This window comes from Calidris pugnax, unplaced genomic scaffold (genome assembly GCF_001431845.1).
Source record: "Calidris pugnax isolate Ruff unplaced genomic scaffold, ASM143184v1 scaffold219, whole genome shotgun sequence".
NCBI lineage: Eukaryota > Metazoa > Chordata > Aves > Charadriiformes > Scolopacidae > Calidris > Calidris pugnax.
Genome location: NW_015094507.1, coordinates 13,877,333 through 13,900,170, shown reverse-complemented (window position 1 = coordinate 13,900,170; position 22,838 = coordinate 13,877,333). Strand labels below are relative to the sequence as shown.

The window sequence follows — 22,838 nt, the reverse complement described above, 5'->3', positions numbered from 1 at the left end:
TATTTATGCACCAATCAATAAACACAGTATGGACAGAATAAAAAAAAAAAATAGATTTTCGCTCTGAAAGACTCTCCTCATTATATTATAATGTCTTTAAAGTAAGTCACATGTTAGATCTAAACTACTTGACAGGTAGCTATTTTAAAGACATTTATGAATATAATCAATGTAATTCTCAATAGTTATATTTCTAATAACCAATTTGCTGACTTCATGTTCTTGTCAAGATAATTTATACATATACACCATATGTTCTGTGAATTTTTTCGTTGCCCAGGTGAGCATTTAATCTTCCTTTCTCCCTAAAGGAATTATCCACATCCCTGAAATCAGAGGATCCTCCACTTATTTTTCCCTTCTGTCAGATCTTCCAGCCTTAAGACCTGAAGTCATAATGATCATCTTTTCAGCAGAGGGCAGCATATGGCATTCTCAGAGTCCATCAATTCCACTGTTTAATTGGCTGTAGAAATCACTCTTGAGCTAAAGGTGATTTTGAAGCATTTCCAACTTTTCTTGACTCTTAGGCAAGACTCAGATTTTGGTATCCTTTGTGATTGCATGGAATATTTCTTGGGGGAATGATCTGTAGTGATGAATCTATTAAGTAAAAAGAAATTTGATTTGTCTTTTTTTTCATTGTTACAAGAAACAAATACTTCTCTGGTTAGAATTTTCTTACTAATGATGGTGAAGTTTGTAGAAAAGATTACTTTGCTCCAGTGAGTTAAATATAAGCTAAAAAGTTGCATTTCAGATAGTTCTCAATTTGGTAGTCATAGACCCTTGTCTTTGTAATGATGGTAAATCTGTTAGGGAAATAACCATTTGCCACTGAGTATCAGACAGTCTAACGCTCTGAGCTACTAATTCTGTTTTACAAACATTTCCAAAAAAGAAGCAGTTTATTTTTGACACACTTTTTTCCCTTGCATTTTGGGTAGAAAGAAGAATGACTTTACATCCATGTTTTATTATTCACATTCTGAGTTTTTTATTATATTATGTAGTTAATTTTCTAAATTAAAGACAAATGATACAGTTCAAGCACTAAGTAATCACCTAATATCCTGCAAAGGCTTCAGGTTGATCCTCATCTTTTGGATTTTTAACAATCACATTGTCAGGTTTTCTTTGTATGGAATCCTTGTTTATTGATCAGACCAGATACGTTATGCTTCTAGTGCAATATGTTTAAATGTCTTTGGTTTTGAGGATCTAGTTAGAACAGGTTCTTTGTTAGCCATAGGATATGAATTTATTGCTCTTCTCATTAGATGTAAAAAAAGGGTCTTTCATGAAATGTCCAATGAGATGACATTTCTCATACTAATGCTGATACTAACATAAATTAGTTCTTTTTCATTTTTTTTTTTTTTTAACTAATCATTGAAGTTTTCTGGTTTACCTAAGTTCCAAAATTCTCAAAATAGCAGTTGATTCTTTTTTGCATGCTGCAGAGGCTTCTCAATAGATTAAGAAGTTGAACACAATTTTTGCAAGATCACACAGTTTCTGTTTTCTGGGAGGTATAGAATCATAGAATAGTCGGGGTTGGAAGGGATCTTTAAAGGTCATCTTGTCCAACTTCCCCTGCAATCAGCAGGGACAACTTCACCTAGATCAGGTTGCTCACAGCCCCGTCCAACCTGACCTTGAATGTTTCCAGGGATGGGGCCTATACACACACTGTATGGAATGATTGATTCTTGTCACCTTGGTGGTGGGATAAAATAAAAAAAGTAAATATTTTAAGAGCTGCTCCAGATTTTTTGTTTGGTAACTGGAGGGGAATATATTGTTGTGTTGGTCTTCTTGAAATTCTGTTCTGCTGTTAATTGAAGTGCCTGTTGTTTTTCACAGAAGGGAAGAAAATTTGTAGGTGGACTATCTTTTAATAAAACTTAATGCCAACAAGTGGCTTGGCAGTGAAAATGAATGCCCAAAAGTCAAATGCAGAAAGTGTTTGTTGTTCTTATGGAACATACTACTGTGAGCATTAGCATGGGAGAGGTGTTTCTAAGTTACTTTTAAAAAAAATAAAGTTGTCATTTGCAACTCTAGCTACTTCAGCTGGCTCTGAGTTGATTGAGTCTTACTATAGAGAAGACCAAAAATCTGTTGACTCTAAGGTACGGGAAGGATATTCTAGCAATACATGGTTGACATTTAAGCCAAAGCCTTGAAAAAGGCTTGGATTAGCTCACACTGTTTGAAGGGCTGGATAGGAGTTTCTGGGGTTTCTTTCAATTTTATCAGAGCAGAGAGATGCAAGCGCTTAATACCAGTTACAGATTTTCCATTTTCTATAATGGTCCTATCACCATCATAGGTAAATAATTTTGAGCTCTCATTTTAAGACTGGCTTACAGTTATTTCACACTACTCCAACAGTTGAAAGTGGCTTAAGTGGGGACTTTGCATTAGTTTTATTTCTGGGAGTGAACACTCTTGGCAAAGAAAGAGAACCTTCAAGTAGGAGAGCTGTATGAGCCTTAGTGAATTTTGAATTCCAGCTTGCATAGCTATGTCACATTTGCTTTAATCCAGAACAGCCACTTCATCTATGACCTCTCAGCCCTGCTGCTCAAGGGAAACATACAAAATACCTTCAAAAGATAATTCTGGAACTAAAATTCATAACTCTACTGGGCACTAAAAACATGGACTCAACAGAGACATTGGTTTTATGGCACATTATATTTTTTGCCACCCCAGGATAACCTTTCCATGCTGCACTGATAATAAATTGCTTGTGTCTCTCTTGCTCTCTTTCTCTCTCTCGGTCCCATAGGAGCAAACAAGCGTATTGTCTTTCCCTTTCTAATATTTCTCCGCCCCATATTTATGAACTATCTTATCTTGTAGTTAATTGAATTGGCAAGTTTGATTAAATTAAAATCAGAGCAATTGTTCTCAACTTGTATTTAGTTTGGAAGATTGCTAATTCTACTTCAGACTGGAGGAAAGTCTTCCATGCCTGAAAGCTTGTTGTTTTCCCCTCAAATATTTGATTTAGTCTAATAGAAAACAGTAACACTTCTTATAAGCTGTACATATTTATACTGTTAGAACACATGGCTAAAGTAGTACCACTTATTTCATAGTAACGTGCTGATTAGATACAATTAATTTCTCCCTTTTGATTCCAGAAGTTTTATAGTAGTTCATTCTTTCCATGAACAGTTTGGCCAGTCCAAACTCCTAGGTAGCTCTGGTTTTGTATTTTTAATATTTTCTATTAATTATTCTTCTGTTACTGTGCGTGTAGTTTGTAAAACATTTTGAGATCAATCTGGCGGAGAAGTGGTGTGTAATTGTCCTCTTTCTTATTTTCCAATTAAAATCATAGCAACTATAAAGGAACAGAATGCACTCGATCATGTTTTCAAAATTAAACACTATCTACAGAATTTGCTAATTTCTGAGGTTTCTTTGCAATCAGTGATGTTCTCTGAAAGTGTGGTAAACTCCGAGATGTATCAGTAGCTGAACTCTATTCAGTTTCCAGTAGAGTCGATCGTGCTTTGATAAAGCTGGAAAATGCTGAAATGCTGACAGTTTCTAAGATAATCCTTTAAAAAGTTGTTGCCAGCACCAATACATTTTAAAACCGAAAAAATATTGCTCAGAAAAAATGCAATAAAATGATGTGTGCATTATTATGTACTTTTCACTTCAGTGATTCTTCAGTGAAAAAACCAAAATCAACAGCACACACTGTCTCTGCAGGTCTAAGACATCACAGGAGATGCTTCTGAATACACCCTCATGGTTTGGTGCTTATTCTTAGCTGGGAGAAACAATGCCATAAATTCAGATCCTGCCTCTGTCTCTGGTGTTATAAAACTTCAGTAAAATAAATGAAAGAAAACAAAGAAGGTACAGTATGTGGACTCATGGCATTATAACAAACCATCTGAGCAGACAACACGAATAGCCTGCGGCGTAGATCAACTTTAACTGTGGTCTTGTCACATGTCATAAACCGGAGCAAAACTGGGCTTGGTCAGCATATGATACAAAGCCTGTAAGAAAACAGTTCATAATTCAGAAAGCGAAGCGTGTAGTTTAGCTGTTTCGCAGTGTTTCATAGAAAACTAAAGAATGTCTCACTACAATTTAAGGAGATCATTTTTTTCTCAGTGAAAGGTGATGCAAAAACACTCATTCTTTTCATTAACCACCACCTCACCCCCCCGTCTCTTTTTTTTTAGTTAGATTTTGTTGTTTTATTTATAAAGCAACAGACACTTCTGGTGAAAAGTGAAAATTTACTGTTGTTTCATATGAAATTTTTTTCCCAACATTTTTGCAAATATTTCTGGTGGTAATTACTTGGTTTTTGCTATTAAATATGATTGAATCATATTTAACTCCAGTCACCCTAAGAAATTCAGGTTCACATCTGGCTATTTTTCTGTGTGTGACTGTAAACACCACTATAGTCTTTTTTGGGAGTATATGGGCCTACTTAGCAAAATTACTCTTCAGAAACATAAGGATGCGTTGTGTAATAACTTCAGGAAGCTACTAATTTGTTGTAGGATTTATTATTGGCATTTAGAATTTAAATTGGGATCTCTGATGTAACAGACCCAGAACACTCTCAAGACTAGCAGTTGTAAAACATGATGCTTATCTGCTACTGACCCTGTAGAAAAGAATCAGTGTTATTTCAAAATGATCTCCAAAGGTCCCTTCCAACCCCTACCATCCTGTGATTCTGTAACATGTTGTGTGTATGATTAACTCATGCGTGGGATTTTCTTAGCGGGGGATTAGAGTAGAAATGTCATCCTTTGGCAACTTGCTGTATCCTCATGGAGGCATGTTCCTCAGCACTCTGTATTTCTTTCCGTTCTCCCTTTCTCTAATCTGTCCCTCCATAATCGTGCAGATCTCTTCATCTAATGTTGGACCTTCCCAGACTCCCTCTCATTCCTGACTCTTTTTTTATAGTTCTGTTTAACCAATTGTCCTTCTAGTCACTTGAACCAACTTCATATCAACTGACATCCCAGTGAGTCGAGGTATGCAAATAATTTCTTTATTTCAGTCTCTCACTCAGTTGCTGGTATATGCTCTCTTTTAACATCTTTTGCTTTCAAGCAATAGTCCCGCTGCCCTGGCACTCAGTCCTTGTTATCCTAATCATTTAATCCAAAGCCTCTAAGATAAGTCACCAGTTTTACTCGTGCCCAACAGCAGCCCCTTGATGTCTGTTTTCCCATTCTACTGCTACACAGATCCTCCTCTGTCCAATTTACCTTCCATTAGCCTCTGCCTTTGGAGAGTATAGGTGAGACAGTCTCTTCGTTGTCCCAATATATGGATTGGAACATAGGGAAAAACTGCATTGTGGGAGAAATATAGGATCAGTCTTGGGATGGGGATTACTTTGTACAGGTGTAATCTTTCATGATTCCAATTTTCAACTGTTACATGCCTTTCCTGATCTTGCAGTTTTCCAAGCCTTATTATCTTGTTCAGGTTTGAGTAAATTTTAATCTCATCCTGAATTTAAGTTCCATGAGGAGGTAGATAGAATTTTTGTAAAGATAAAATAATGTATTTTCCCCACCCACTTTGTTTTCAGGAACTAACAATTGGGGTGAAACTGCACTTGTTTTGATTTGCTTCAATGTCATGACTGTGAAGGTGTCCAACTACTACTTGTACCTGTGAAATATTATTTAAAATGTTGACTTTGCTTTTGAAGGTGTGTTTGAGTGGGTTTACCAACTCCACTTTCTAGGATGGATTTGTAATTTCTTTGAGAGCAAGAATCCAGTCAATTGGTGGAAAGGAAAATTATTAAATGTATAACACTTCTGTGAAAATATACATTTGCAGGATTACCATCTGGTTTCAGAAACAGACATCTAAAATTTTACTAATTGTAGAGGTTTTTTTCTCCAGTTTGTCAATCAACTGTTTTTCTAAGTATCATCTTGATGTCACATATGGCTAATTTTATATTGGTGGTTGAAGCTTCCTAGTGTATATATGAATAGCAGAGGCTTTCAGTGATTATTGCTTTTTATATTGTTTCCCATTTAATCTCCCAGCATTTTGTTTTCCAATTCTAGTAACAGTTAGCATAAGCCACTAGTATATAAGAAATGCCTCTCAGACGTGTTTGCATTGTGTTGTCTGTAGAATTTTTTTCAGCATTTTATTTCTTTTTTTTGCCCCAGAAAATTGTTTGGTAATAAAAAAAAAAAAAAAGATCTGCAGAGCGGTTCCATTCAGGTCAGGTCAAATTTGCCAAATCTTATCAGCTTGAAAATGTGAGTAAGTTCTGCAAATCTCTACTTTAGCACGAGCAAAATAGTTCAATTTGAAAAGCAGTAAAGTGAATATCAAGGAATATACTATGAGAGGAGAGAAGTATCTCCAAACCACTTTTATCAATACCCCATCGGTGTTAGTCTCTTACTGAAAAATATGGTGCTCTACCCTTACTTCTCTCTGCAGGTAGATAAACCTGTATTTTTCTTTTCCTAAAAGAATGCTTTGATGATCTAGGGCATTCTAGGTAGACTGATTTTGATCTTTGATTCTGGAAATGTTTTATTCAGGTGAGTCAAATGAATATAATTCAAATGAATTGTACAGGGTGAGTCTACATTACCAATTTGCATTTTTTTTTCTTAATTCTCTCTGCGCCCCCAGTTCCTCTGTACACTCCTCCGCCTTTGGCTTACTCTAAACATATGCCAACTACTTTGCCCTAAGATGGCTGTGGAGATCAAATGACTCTAGACTGCATTAGGTTTGATAGGAAGAGACCTTGGTTGAAATCCATTCTGAATTATGTTTAGAGTAGACTGAGCTGTAATGTAATTTTTTTTTTTTCTGATTCAATCACCATATAAGTAGATAGCCCATACAAAGTAGACTTGCAGAAGAAACACAGGACAAGAAAGAAACACAACAAGAAAGTTAAATAACCTTTAGCCTCATGCATTGTCCTGGACAATACTTGATGAAGTTTTCATCATCTTATAGGTAGGAGCTGAAACTTAATATTCCATAATCGTCATGGCTTCCTTTTCATTGATTACTGGGCTTCATTTCATAGGGCCATAATCCGATTGCTGAGCTAAACAACAGAACTAAATTGCAGTCCCCAGTACCTCAATCCTTGGTGTTCCAAAAAGCACCATGTGGAATACCGATAGCGTCCCTACTACATATTTACCTAAGATTTGAAGAGGAACTTTAGAAATTTAGACTGCATATGTCTGGCTAAAAAAAATTGCTCGCCTCTGTGAGGCTCTGTCTGTGCTTCAGATAGCAGTCAGAATCCAGAAACACTCTAATTACTAGGGATTCCATACGATAGGCTTTACTAGGCCTTTTCAGAAGTATCTAGCTTGTAGGATCTCATTCAAGATCAGATTTTTATCTTTAACTGTGCAGATACCTTAAGTATGTTTTTTCAGTCTGGCAGCGTTTATTAAAGATCGTAGGTTTATATTATTGTGGACAGCAAGGTAAGAGATAAACTGTTTTTTCTGTTGCACCTTAATTTGCACCGAATATTATTTAAAAAGAGCTGCTATGGGTGTGGGGGTGGAATTCAGTCACTGGCTGCTTTGCATTGGTTCTTGGTCTTCCAAGAAGGATGCAAATGAAAGACATGGCTTAGGAAAGACAGATGTGTATCTTCAAAGATTGCATTGATACAATGGTTTATTTCTACGTATCTGTATGGTCCCGCTGATCACTTATATCTAACTCCTGTTTTAAAAGACTATTTGAATAATAATTGCTGCAAACATTGCAAGCATATAAATGAACATGACTGCCTATAACATCTAAAACTCTATTGTCCCATCAATTTCAAAATTAGTTTTTAAATTCTGTTATTGTACAGATCTTAACTGGTGCCGTAAAGAATGGGAATGTAGGTGGAAAAAGTAGTTGGATTGCTACCACTGTTAGTACCTAATAGCACATCTACTTAAAAGATACTCTTGTTCCATTACATATGAAACACGAGGGTATCACTTAGGGTAGTTTTTTTCTACTGTCATATTGTTAAAGCCAGGATGTAATCCTAAGAGTTAGCATGTATAGAATCAATTTTCAGCCAGGTATGAATATTGCCTAATTAAGATAGCCGTAGTACTTCTGATATGTATAATCTTGACTTTGTCATCTTTCTATCATTCATTTTTTTAGGCAATATATGATTAGATCATAAGACACTTTTTTAAACTGATATTTGAAAAAATATATTACAGAAGGACTCAGAATAGATATACAGATATTTAGATTAGTGATTGTTAATAAAATTACTATGCATTCAGGTGGCAATCTTCCATTTTGATATCAAACACTGAAATTTTTCAGAGAATGCCATTTGACCTTGAGGTCTAGTGAACAGCTTGAGATTAACAAATCAGTGAATAAAACTAGTGAAACATCTAGTAAAAGAGGAGTGCAAAACGGAAATAATTACATCACTAAAGATGCACAAGAGTGTACATATTTATTTTTGAATTTGTATGAATAAAATCATATAAAATAATATTACTTTGCTTTTAGATCAAACAGCATAATACTCTTAGCTTCCAAAAATAATGTGTTTTGTTTTGCTCTCTTATTTTAGTTTAATATTGCTACTAAATAAAAGATTGTAGGAGTTTATTTTATAACCAAAGAAGGGGAAAATAAAATACAGCCACCTCTGGGTAAATTCCATCAGTGAACAACAACAACAAAAGAAGGTGCTTACACTTTTATCCCATGTGGATTTCTTTTTAATATTTCAGAGCAATGAACATGTGGCTGTTACTATCAGCACTAGTGTATTGGCGGCGATGCCTATCAACATCCACCAGAGAGCAGGGCAGCTCCAAAACCCACATCTTTTATGCTGTGGAAATTGATGGAGACAGCAACACAGCCAGCTTCTTGGCCAAACAACATGGAATGCAGTTCATTTCAAAGGTCAGCGCATATTTAAACTTGCTTCATTACTCCCACCTTTATGCTTGAGATTTTCATTTTTTTAAAATCAGTTTACCTAGAGGTTCCTTTAGAGACAGAAAAATGAAAGTGCTGAATCCTATTTTCATTTGGGGATATCAAGCTTTTTATCAAATTATAGAGGTGGCGTTTCAGAATATTTCATATCTGATCAGAAGGAAAATCCAAAAATAATTTTCTCTTTATTCAGGAGTCTTTCAGGCACTGGGACTGTTTTATTTATTACTTAATATTGTGCTCCAGTCAATCATTTTGAATTCAGACAGGAAAATGGAATTTTTATTTTTAAAAGGAAAAAATCCTGAGGAAAAATGCTATTGGAATAAGGCAGATTTTATTATTTTTAAAAATACAAATAAGTCTTTTCTTCCTATGCTAACTATTTTATTTTCCTTTAACCACAGTACATTAATATGAGGACATATATTAAACAAAGGATGTTATATAAAATCATATGTTGGTTAATTACAGGCATTTTATTTCAGAGCATTTCTACAACATGTATCACTGAGCTTGAAAAATTATGGCCTTGTAACACAATCAAGGAAAATATTTTTCTTTGGACTAGTATCTCAATGCACACATTTTCTGTATATGTACTGTGTATGTGTGTGTAAACATGAAGTATGTATTTATATTGCATTTAGCTTTATTTTAACTTTCCATCAGAAGAAGGTTATTCCTGAAGTGTATGTTAGTACTCTGGTACACAGCCCAGACAGAGCAAACACATTAATATCTTTCGTTTACAGTTACTGGTCTATAAAACTGGACATGTATACCAGTGACATAGTGTTAAATTTTCCTGTTGCTTCTCGTTTAGAAACCTCTTGCATCAGTTAAAGTAGATCACAAGTAAATTATTAAAACTTTTAATATGTTAATCTGTAGCAACCTCCATTCATTGACCTGAAAGTTCTTTAATGAATTAAGCCTTGAAGTGCTCCTGTTGCTTTTATCTCTAATTTTCAGATGTGAAAAGCAGAGGTAGGGTGAGTAAAACAATTTGCTCAAGATCCACATAGGAAGACTGTGGCCCAGTGAGAAACAGAAAATGCATTTCTAAATTTTCAATTCTGTGCTCTAGCTGTAAGAAATTATTGTAAGAGAGAAAATGTAATCAGCTTATGAAGAAGAGGCAGTGCATTATACACACCTCAGCAGCCACTGTGGTCTACCCTAGTCGTGAAAATCACTGAAGGACCCTGAGGAAAACTGCACCCAGTTTTCTGTTCGAAGAATGACAACAACACAGCCTCCCCACTGTGACACCCTTAGTGCATAAATATTAAAACCACCACAGATTATTATAATGAGGATTTAATTAAAAAAAAAACCACACAAAATAACAAACACAGATATTAGAGAGTAATTATTTCTATAAAGGGTGACTTCAGTGATAGGGTTGCTAAAAAGGGTTTCCTCAGGTTTTAAGTAGCACAGAGGTATTTTGTACAAGGTGTCAGTGTCTACTGCTATACAGTCTGGGCACTATTTATAGCGAGGTTGCTGGAAAAAAAAATTGGTAATATAACGGAGCCAATCACACTGTATTCTTTGTTCTGTAATATTTATCCAGGAAAACACCTTTTTTATTACAGTGATTGTGAATAAGAAAAAGTAAAAGATGGAGAGAGAAATGCAGGAGACATAGGAAGGGTTTTTCCCTGGCTTCTCTGTGAATTTCTGCTTTACAACCTGTTGTATAAGCAGCAGATACCTTTCTTAGCATTCTCATTTCAAATATGAAAAAAAAAGCTTCAGTGGTATTTAAAGCTTACGGTCTTTAAGCCATGAGCAGCACTGGTAAAGTATTAAAGATTCAAATATGATTAAGCTTAATATTTTTTCAAACTTTTTTGTTGGCTTGTAATAAGCTTACAGCATGTGCTGTGTGATAAGACAAGATGATACTAAAACATTATTTGGAAAAATAAACCTGTAAAACGTGATAAAACTTGTTGTCACTAAAATTCCTGGGTAGTCAGGAGTATTAGCAGTATTGCAGTTAGGAGTTATGCTCCTACTTTAGGTTCCCATATGACAAAGCATTTGGAATATATACTTAAGTTCAATCCTTTTTCAGAAAAAAAAATCATAATAATGTGCCTAAGTTCCTTTGAAATAAATGGGATCTAGGCATATGCTTAAGTGCTTTACTGGATAAGGCTGGGCTACTCAATGGGGCTCTTAGTGAAAAAACAGTTTTGTATGAGAAAAGTGACATCAAAGTCTGAAAATGCTATCTTTTAAATATGCTACTGTCACCACAGGAAACAGGCTTCTGTAGAAATGGTAATTATGTATAACTGTGACATCCTGGCTTCAGCATGTTAGTTGCAATTTAGAGTTGCAGTTTAAAGGCATAAGTTCCCTTTGGCATAAGTGTACATTTTTACTATGATACAGCCAGTAAAGACAGTGAGTTAAGTGTGTTACTTTGGAGTGCTTCCTCTCATTAAATGTCCTTGCTTATTAATATGCTGAAGCTTGGCAACAAAGCAGGAAAACTGTAGCCATGAAGAAGGCTGCCGATTAGGTATCACACTGGAACGCACTTCTTCAAAGTGTCACTCTTGAATAACATTTAGTGTACAAAATCCAAAATGTTAAACTCTTGACATTGATTGCAAATACTATTTCATTTCACATTCTGTACCAGCAACTTACAAGAGAAATGGTGTAGGTGAAGAGTTCTTTTAAAACTTAGTTATGATTTCTCTTAACCTTAAAACCACTCACTGAAAGTTTTTGTTATTAAAACACTCATTAAATATTGTGATGATACCCCGAGCACATAGTCTTGCCAGTTCTAACCTAAGCAAAATATTTTGCAAATAAATGCTTACTTTGGTTCTGAGTTTTGTGTTTCTAGGTGATAGCATTGTACTCAATAAGGATTAGAGAAGACAGCAGATATTAAGTATAGTTATACATCAGAGGTATACATTAGAATCAAATGTGTTAGGATTCCTTCACACAGGTGTATTTTGAGTCAGCTGAATTCCTTTATTTTTATCACTGTATCACTATAGGATATAGTGCCAGCCACTTCAGTTTCATTCCCTTGGTTCCTTCCCCACTATTCAAGACAGGGGTTGTAGAGAAGATACGGACTTTATTGCATTTCTCTAGTCTCAGAGGGAAGGAGGTGGTAAAAGAGTGAAACTTGAGAAGGGAGTGCGTGCACACCAGCTGTGGGTCGTCAAGAGCAATGTCTTTTTTGGGCTGTATAATGCTCCATCCTTACCTCAGTGAAGTCAACATTGACTTTCAAGGGAGTGTAGAAGAAGAAATATTTTTATGTAAAAGTATCCAAGTAGCAAATCTCACTAGTACTTAAACTGTGTGAGACACTTATAGGAAAATGGAGTGAAAAATTGCAGATTTGATCTCAGTCTTCCAGCCTTCCCAAGCAGGATTTCTTGTATCCTGATATATGTTTTGCTCCTGTGCAGCACATACAAAACCATGAAGAAACACGGGAAGAAACACCTAAAGTCAGTTTGTGCTCCATTCATTACAAGAAGTGAGTCTCTTAATTGACAGTTCTCTCAACTGAGATTGTGAAGTGAGCACCAAGTTTCAATGGTTTTACAAAAGTCAGACAAAAGAAATACATCAAGTTTTTCTGTGTGTGGATTTTTTTTATTTATTTGGATTAGTAAAAGTTTTGCATAATGGTGAATTTGAATCTCAGAGTGAAACTAGGAAAGCTGGATACTAGTGGAAATAGATTTCACTGGCAATTGTATTACTGATGCATTAATTGCTGAAAAAACCTGTTTTGCTGAACCAGTTTTGGAGATTTTGATAAATATGTACACATATGTATGTATGCAAATAGGTATAATGCATATATGAGTGTATGCTTGCACACATACACCCAATACGTACTTATCCAAGTGTATAAATACAGGTATGTTACAAATTTTATTTACAACAAATTTTCCTAGGTATATCGAGTATTTATTTTTCATCAGCACAACTCTGAAAAATATTATACAAAAGGTACCTGATGTTTGAGGGTTGTATCTAAGACTTTGTTCTTGATAATGCAAACTGGGAACACCTGCAGTGAAGTTCAAGGTCTTGATATTCCTACATTTGTGTAGAAACTCCAAACAGGTCTTGGGTTAAAAAAAAAAAAAAGAGGATTTGAAATGAATTATTCTGATCGGGAATGAAAAATTGATTGTATGTCTGTATATATATATATTTAGAACGTAAAGTCAAGCTGGGCAGAAAAACCCACTTTTAATAAAAATGGGTTTAATATAGGTACTTTCTAGGAATGAAAAGAAGATCGCTGAATGACATTTTGACTGTGAGTAAGGTTAGTTTCATAATCTTTATCTCTTTCTCTTTGCTCTTATTTTTAATTTCTCACTCTTCTTTTTTCTTTCCCTTTCTGTTTTGTTCTCCTATTTTTAAATTTCTTTTTCAGTTTGGAGAAATTTTTAGTGATTTCACAATCACTTCTGTTTCCCAAAGTCTGTATTTTCTTTATTAAGCTTCTTTGGATATTTTGCAAGCTGTAAGCAAAGCAGATGTAACTTGATGTTTCCGAGTGAATTTATTACTCTTAGTTTATGATAAAGCCCTTCAATGCCATTGTACATTTAAAAAGTCAAGGTACACAAAATCTAAGGAAACTATGGGAATGCCTCTTGCTGAGCTGGACACAGGCTTAATTGATCCTATCCAAGAATGTCTGGTAACTTACATCACAGGTGGTGAATACTTGGTGATTTGAAAATACTGTCAAGATTCTTGACAAGGCAAACTACAGTAAAAGCTTTCACTGTTTTTTCTTTTGTTTACATATGTGATTATAACTGATGTTTTCTTTAGTACAGCAGTTGCTAATTCATCCGATTTTTCTTAGAAATTGATATTTTTCTCAAACATTCTATTTCTGGAGTCATGTTTTCTTCCATGAAGACACCTTAGTCTTTCTCTAGCATAAAATTAGTACTCTCTCAGGCCCTTGATTGAAGGTTGCAGTATTATTATATTGTACTACTGTAAAATAGCAGCATCTGCTCTTTTAATCTCAGCTAAAAGTTCTCTTGCATTTCTTGAGCATTGTGAGGTGTAGATTCAGAAGGACCGTACATCTTCTCCATGGTTTTGACTCTGCTGTATAACACTATTCAGATGCATATGCGACAACAGCTTATGTATTCACCCTTCTGCCAGGTGAATGCTCCTGTGCTTGAAAAGGGCTTTACAAAAAAGCAGAGAATTATGAGCACTCGTTAGTTATTAGCAATTTATGCTAATATACTAGGAAACTAATCATTTAATCGTTCTGATTGAAATGATGGGCATGATTCACGAGAGATGTAAATTGGTATGGTCCTATTTAAATCAATGAAACTACACTGATATATGCCAGCTGAGAATCAGGTCCCTCATCTTTATTTGAATAATTTAATGGTAGCCTGGCCAGACCATTAGAGGATACAGTTAATAGAACAATCCTATATTGAAAGCGGAATACAGTATGGAAGCTAGTAACATTAGATGATTTTTTAAAAAATCTTTTCTTTTTCTCTGTTTTGTCCTGTTGAGTAGACAAGCAGATCAAGTTTAAGCCTTGAAGTTAGTGGCCTAATGGTACATTTAGAAAACAATCACAATATGGCAAAGTACTGGAAAATATTTTCTGCATAATACTGCAAAAACAAACCACTTTTTTTGATGACTTTTGAAAAAAAAAAAAAAAATTTCATTTTACCTCTCCAGCTTCTGATATTATTCACCACTCTGTTCTTACACTTAGCTACTCTGGTGTTAAAATAGTAACTACAGTGTAAAAGAAAGGTGAATAAAAAGTGAAAATTGCCATGATTCATCTAGATCTTGTTAATGAAGGAATGTTCCCTATTAAACATATTCATTTCAAATTCTGGATGCCTGTCATTGTAAGGAAATAGTGTAAACATGGTTACAAGTCTTCTATTTTTTTAAATGAAAGTATCTTAAATAAGAGTTATGAAATTGCAAACTCTCCCTGGAACTACAACAAATGTTTCTTCTCATTTCCTGCACCTCTGGGACTGTAGCGCTGGAAAATGGATGCAAAAACCCATAAATTTGCCAGATGCTTGGTACAGGGTTCCTGGCATACATTTAATACTTCTCTATTTTTGTCCCTAAAAGGAGGAAAAAAACCCAAGATAAATTGGAATTTGGTTTAATTTAAAACATATTACTGAGCTAATATATGCATGTCTATTTTCTCAGTGATTGCCAGAGGTGTTTAGCAGACTGGTGTCTATATATTGTGTGTGCATATTTTGCATACATGGAATGGTACAGAGTGCATGGTCGGCCAACTCATTTATTTCTATCAACTTACCATGGAAGCTTCTCTGTAGCAAGTGGAAGTGATGCCTCAAGAGGCAGCTTATGGTTTCTTAAGAGCATTTCGATGTCAAACATAGGAAGTCATGCATTTTCCTACATCTTTTAAGTTGTTTTACACGAAGTATTTTGCACCACTGAGATCTAACTTAGTTTTAAGGCTACATTGATAGGCCATTTTACTTTGTAAGTTGACGAATGACCAATTTAAGCTCTGCAATCTGGATTTTAAGAGAGAAGTGAGACTAGAAGGAGAAGAAAGGATTGCTTAACTTGAACAATCGTTGGAATGTTTTATAGTATGTAATTGTTTAACAATTAAATACTTCTTATTTGTGTAGCACACTTCATTCAAGACTGTGAAGACTCCTTAACAATTTAAAGTTTCATAGAGTTTCTGAAACTGGATTAATATCACTAGTGTTGTGAGAAATTATTTCAACAAATTTTACTCACATGGATTTTTGAAGTAACTAAAAATATTTACATCTTTTATTTATAGTTTCAACCAAAACTAAGTGGGTAGAAGAGTAGGAACTTTGCACAGTGTTGTCTTCAAAATTAAATATCCTTGCAAACTAAAAATCAGTATTTCTTTTATTGTGTAAACTTACTGCTTTCTCATTTAAAAATTAAAACTTATAAAATGAAAATAATTTTTTTTAAAAAAAGGAAATGCCAAATACGAGGCAGAAAATTTACATTTTGTATTGGACAATTTTTAAAAAATTGTCTCAGACACACAGCATGGTTGAGATTGGAAGGGACCCCTGAAGGTTGCTTGGTCCACCCTCCCAGCTCAAGCAGGGCTGCCTAAAGCCAGTTGCCCAGGACCATGTCCATCATCTTAGTGACCCGTCACTGGATTTTCTTCAGTAGCTCCACATCTCTCTTGTAAAGGGGAGCCAAGAATGGGACACAGTACTCTAGGTATGGCCTTGCCAGTTTCCTTACCCAAAGTACTTACTCTTTTTCTTCCTAATTCTCTCCTTCTGACCACCAAACCAACGTTTCTTGTTTTCTCCAGCTCTAGTTATCAACAGCCATTTCATATATTGATAAGATCAACCATTTCAAGGCCACATTAATGTTTTAATAGTATTTAATAACAGATTCTGGAATATAGTCCGTAAATCCTATTTGCTACTGTTTATGGGTAAACAATGCTAGTGAAAATGCAAATGAAAACAATGTTTTAAAGAGGAAGTTCAGTTGAAGCCCTTAATTGTCTGCCTTAATAGCAAAATGAGGGGGAAAGATTGCAGTGGTCTGAGAGGATAATAACTCAGAAAAGTTAATGGCTTGTTTGGAAATGTTGGTTCAAATAACCAACATTTGTGATGTTGGTGATATATTTTGTTTAATGTTATGATATTGTGTATAATGAGATGATATATTTTGTTTGATTTGTGTATAATGAGATGATATATTTTGTTTAATATTAAACTACATTGGAAGTGGAATTCACATTAATAAGACAGATCATTTTCTTTGACTTGTGTACTCAGAGAGTTTTTTGGATATGGATCTCTCATCCTTCCCATCAAAAAGGTTTCATAGTGTAGCATGACCTGTCAGAGCAACAGAAAACTGAGGATTTTGCAGGTGGAGGCGTGATGATAGGTGAGGATGAAAATAATTCAGCATCAACTGACATGATTGTTTTCTAGAAAAAAATCCAGTAACAAGCAGCATCTTCAACAACTTAGATCAACTTAGACTTATCATAAATAAGGTTGATTCAAGAACTTTCTTCTCCCTACAAGCTAGCAGCTGGGATTATCCAGCATTCCCAGTTATGGCATGTACCCAAAAAAGTGAGGGTACTTGGAGGTATTATTACTTTTTCTCATGGACTATTGGAAAAAAAAGAGCTGCTTTGCAGCTGATGACCTGTGAATGGAGAGTCTGGCCCTAGGAATATAGAAAGGATGTCTGTAGGCATGTAGAAAGTCATTCCTGAGCTAAGAAACCTAAACAGTTCTCCTTGGCATTGGTTTTCATATGCTGAAGTGTTCATGGAGGGTCTCAGCTGGTTTCAGCATCACCTGAGAAGGCCATTTTGCAGGCAGGATCGAAACCATGTATGTCTTTATTGACATCTTTAGCATCTTCACAGGCTTGTCTCCTTCCCAATCTGGGAGAGTATTTCTAATCAGTGTGTTTGAGTGTGCATATTAGAGCATGCACACACACACACAAGCAAACAAGCACCTGTGTACACTTTTACTTGCACTTCTTTCAGGGCCTAGCACAGCTTTGTGTGCCCTCTCTACGTGTGATTAAATATTAATTAGGCTTCTAATATAAGCAAGTGAGTTCACAGGCCCGAGTGCCACATAAATAATGCATGAGGTACCCGAAGGCTCAGCCTGAGAAGCTGATTGGCCACCTTGGATTTATATAATTATGAAGTTTCATTATTAACAGTGGAAGCAGTGGAGAGATTTGCCTAGCTTGAGGGACTTTGAAAGCATAAGCTGTCTCATTAGGGAAAAAGGGAATAAGGCATAATATGCAAACTTGTTAGTAAAAAAAAAAAAGAAAAAGGAATAAAAATTAAGCCTAGCTCTTTAACAGGAGTGTTTTCTATCTATATCTAAACATTTCTGAGCATATGAAAAGACTGAAATTCAAACAGATGAGGTCTATACTACAGCTATTTAACAGTTTTGTTTGCAAGAGGTCTTGCTTAAAAGCTTTTGTTCTCAGTATAAAACAATTTTTAATATTTTACAGAAAAATCCACAGGTAGCTTAATGGGTTCTGCAAAGTGAGAGGTACGGAGGTGAAAGAGAATGAACACAGTCCAGGGTTCTTGCTAGAATGTGTGTTGTGCATGCAATTAAATCTCAAGGTCAAACAATTTACAGACAATTACTTTTCTAACATCTCCAGAAATGCCTGCTTACACGTCTTTAATTTTAAATGATACTGATATTCCAATTCTCCCCAAAGGTTAATGCTGACTAAATCCAGCTGTGACCTGACACGATGCGACAGCACAGTGCCTAATTATCCTCTGGATAGTCATTTACTTTAAACCATTAAAGAAATAGGCTGAGAGGAAGATTTAGGACCCAGAAAAAATGTTAGCCTGACTTCTTTCTTCTTGAGGATGGGATGGGCTGAAAAATAAAAATAAAATCTTGCTAAATGTTAGCCATTTGCTTTGATGGCAGAAAATTGTTCATCCCACTCTGTTTTTTTTACAGGTTAAATTGCTAACTAGTTCATTTTATCCATTGCCTACGGCTGGCGCTAAATGTCAGTGACAAATTTTGTACTTGTCTTGAAGAATGAATTAAGTTATGCACAAAAGCTATAGTGCTCTTTTTAAGATGAGTGAATTGCAGAGGGAAAAAAAAAAGTTGCTCGTTTGAAAAAGGATTATTTCGATTAAAGGCCTTTTCTATTGTAGTGGAAGACAGGTAGTGGTTTAAGATAATTCTGACAGTTACCTCCCACAGAGGCTGCAGTCCTTTACTAGAAATTTCTTTAAGAGCGCTTGTGTCAGATTATATACTATGATTATTATCATAAGACCATTTGTGACAGTAAAGGGGGGGAACAATTACAGAAAATGGCAACTATTATTCATTAACTAAGGTAAAACTGGTATTTCTTCAGTGAGGTCAGCATTCCATCATCATCACACAAACCTTTCTATGGTTTGTAGCAATGGCAATTAAAAACCCCCAAAGTATTCTCTGCCAAATGTTGGTAAGAAGGAACAGTTCGTTCAGGAATTTATATCGAGAAGACCTGGCACAGACTTCACAATCCATCTGGTTTTTAGTTGTCTGGCTCTGGTAGCACCCCATCATCTCTGAGTGAATAAAGTATCTGAGAACGATTGCTACCATCATAGTGTTTGAAACTCTAAACTGGTTTACTGTCCATAGGCTAAGCCTAAGGGAGCTCTGCATGTTTGTATTTTACTTGGGTTTATTTTCATGTGCGCTATATCTGTTTATGGAAAATCTAAGGAGAACTTAAAGTTAAGACTAGACTTTACAGCTGCATCTGGTACAGGGGAGCTTGGTTAGAAAGTCAACATCTCTCACCCCACTGAGGTGGCTTAACTGATGCTCTGTTGTACTTACAGTACCTAATTTGCTTTAGATATAATTACTACTACAGGGCAATAATTATTTTTACTTTATTTTTTTGGGATTATGGAAGCGCCTGGTATTTCCAACTGTAAGCAGAGTACCATTGTGCTATGCACTGTACAAAAACACAGATTTGAAAGAAATGTTGTTTTTAGTGGCACCCACAGGTTTTGGCAGATACTTTTTTCCTCTCACTGTGTGCATAAATATTTTCACTGATACCAGCTGTAGAAAGTGATATGGTAAATGCTAATCTCAGTACAGTCATAGCAGTCAGAAATGGAAGTTAGATCTGTAATTTCAAGTTGAAAGCTGAAATGAAAAATCTAGTGATTATGCACTACTGCCCTAAGCTACTGAAAGATTCCCTCTTTCTTTTTCTGTGCACTCTCATACTCAGGCAAGGGGATAAGGTTTCCTCCCCAGGAGAAAGAAAAATAGAGATTATCAGTTTTCTGGTGATAACACTGCAGCTCCTGAAGACAGTCTGGCTCTAAAAAGTAATACAGGCTGGGATACATCTCACCTAACTTTGGATATAAAGTATAGGTATCTCAGCCTGAGCTGGTCATTTTTGCTCCTGTTCTAGTGAGAGGAGAGCAACAGGTATGACCAAATGTGTTCCATGTCATTTCAGGCTTCTATTTAGGATGGGATTAATTGTCCTCTGACGGTGCTTGGTTCTTTCTGTTAATTTTAAAGAGAACCTAAACTTGGTTGCAGTTTTAGATACCCACATTAGGGAACATGCATCATACCACTGATAGTTTTCCTTAACTCCTCATCTCTGGCCTGCTTGCTCATGCTTGAAGAATTCATTTCCACTCCCTATGCATGGAAAAAGTGTCCTTCAAAACAAAAAAAGTTTTAATGAAGTATATTTTAAGCTGTCTCTCATATATCTTGCATCACTTATGTTTGTTTATAATTTCCTGTAATAATGCTTTTCAAAGAAAATTTTGGTGTGTGTGCTCCCAGTTACCCATTCCTTACATTAGACTGTATCAATAACTTTATTTGTAACTGTACATTTTGCTGACTGTGACCATTCAGCCAGGTGGTCCTTTGCAGCAGTTGCACTTAACTCACTGTTTATCACCCTGCCAACCTCTCTGTGTTCTGATAACTCAGCTGCCTAAAAATGGTCATTGTTAAAATTAATGTGACATCTGGACAACAACTATTCTTTTTGGCATCTACTAAAACCAGCATCACATCTTGATGATTTGATATATTTGATGATTAGAAATATTGATAAAGAAACTGCCGCATTTTGGAACCTGTCAATGAGTCAGATATACTACATTTTAGTTACACCAAGTAACTAGAAGTGACTTACACAAATTTAAGCATTTTACCTAAGCCAAGCAGGCATGGCATCTTCAGAGGGCAATCCATCTCACTGACTCCAATGCAAAAGCAGATCAAAATTTTAATAAAGCAAACAAATAAACAACAAAAAAAAAAGTAAGTCTAAACCAAAAATGTCTTTGCACGTGTAACTCCTCCAGAAGAAGAGAAAGAGAAGGAGAAAACAGCTCATTGGTAATGGATCTTAGTCATATTCCACAGACTGTGTACAAACTGTAGACTGGGCTCTTCAAACACTGGCATGTTTCTCTTCACTGCCTGCTCAGTAGGTCCTGTTTGAAAATGGGTTTTTACATTTCCTGTTTTATTTATTTTTGAACAAGGAGAATGTTATCTAAGAAAATGTAATAGTCAAATATGTTGCGTATTATGTTTAGCTCTGGAGAATAATAGAAACATTTCAGTTTCATGTTTATTCTTAGAATAGAATTCTGGAAACTGTATCTTTTCCTTATGGCCTTTTTTCATGTCTTAATTACTGGATGGTCCCCTGGTAAATTCTATCTTTTACTAAAAGTTGTAATTATGTTCAGCTGAAACCTCCAGCTTGAGCTGTAGAACTTTCTGCTGAACCTTATTATAACTCCCAGAACAAATCCGTGCTGAATCATAGTTTCTGATCCAGAGACCCTGCCTCTTTGAGACCATTTCCTGAAGTGGAAAAAGACAGGCTCGTCGAGAAAATATTTCCTCACTGTTACAGCTGTAGCTTTGAGAACTGTTTTCCCTGTAATATTATTTCATAAAACTAAGAAGAATTTGCAAAGGACCGAGTATGAATATGCTTTGGTAGCTAAGAAGTGACTTAAAATATTTGAAATATTTCCAGTGGATAAATTTCAACTAATTTTTGTAAATGCTAGAGGAATGCATATATATGTTTAGTTCTAAGAAGTACAGAGCATACTTCTGCTTTGTTTTGTTTTCGTTTTAAACCTAAATGCATAAAATAACGCCAGAGTTCTCTTTAGTAATTTATTCTCTGAGCATTTGGATTGAAAACAGTGGGAACTTTTGTACAATGAGTTAGTACTTTCTGTAAGCACAAGTAAGAAAATATGCTCCTCGCAAAATGCAAACAAAATGTAACTCCATATTATCCGGGTTAAAATTTAAAAACTAATGAAGTGAGCACAATACAATCATTTTGAGGGAGTAAAATTCAAATAAACAAAGTAAAACTGTGGTTACCATTAGGTATGAAGGTGTAATTATTTGTAGTGGGAGTAATCTGGGATATTAGAAATAACACACGTGTTCCTGCCGTGGGTTTTATTGTGTTTAGAGGATATTGGTGATCTGAGATTTCCATTTTTCATACTGAACTCATTTCAGTGTAGTTGTAATTTCTTTCTTGCAGTGCTGCCCTTCACCTGTTGAATCAAAGTGTAAGCAAGCCTGGTGACTTAAGAGTATCAGCAGTTTTTCTTCCTCTTTTTCTGAGAATACCTTTCCTCTCAATAATGAATTAATGGTATATCTGGGCAGAAAGAAAAGTAAAAATATCCCTTTGGTTGCAGAAGAGGAAGAAGACTGTCCCCGCTGCCGGCTGGGCTCCTGCTGGCTGCTGCTGAGGGCACACCTGGCACCGCGGGGCAGAGCCCACTGGGCGAACAGCAGGCACCCGCCTCCCTCAGCTCACCGTGCCCGAGAGGTGCCTTTGTGACAACATCTCGCTTGTTTCAAAATGACTGTAAGACAGAGAAAGGATGCCGTGCTGTTCGTCCGGAGGGAGTCAATCTACTTGCTGCTGGCAGTAAGGTACTGGAAATCATAGGATGTGCAGAATAAAAGCTGATCGGAGAAGTTGTTAAATTAATGATTGGTCATGTGAAAAAAAAAGGCAAAAACCTTGAGTGCTTGGTCCCTCCCCACGCGCAGAGTTGTGAAATCTGCGTGTCACAAAGGCAGATTTCAATTCAAAATGGTGCATTTTGAGTTAATAATAAAATCTGGTTAATGTTTTACTTAAGG

The 22,838-nt window shown here is 35.6% G+C and overlaps 1 protein-coding gene across 9 annotated transcripts in view; it reads left to right on the top strand.

Annotated features, from left to right (window-relative positions):
* Window positions 1-22,838, top strand: part of LOC106901556 — a 170,145-nt gene that overhangs the window by 31,385 nt on the left and 115,922 nt on the right. For 7 of the 9 annotated variants that reach the window (XR_001414321.1, XR_001414325.1, XR_001414322.1 and 4 more), the window contains one exon: window positions 8,790-8,967. The exons of the other annotated variants lie outside the window; for them this stretch is intronic. Coding sequence is in view for 4 of the 7 variants with exons in the window: in XM_014964396.1 (XP_014819882.1) it covers window positions 8,790-8,967 (178 nt within the window). In the remaining 3 variants the exon portion in view is untranslated. The remainder of the gene's footprint in view (window positions 1-8,789; window positions 8,968-22,838) is intronic. 9 annotated transcript variants of the gene reach the window in all.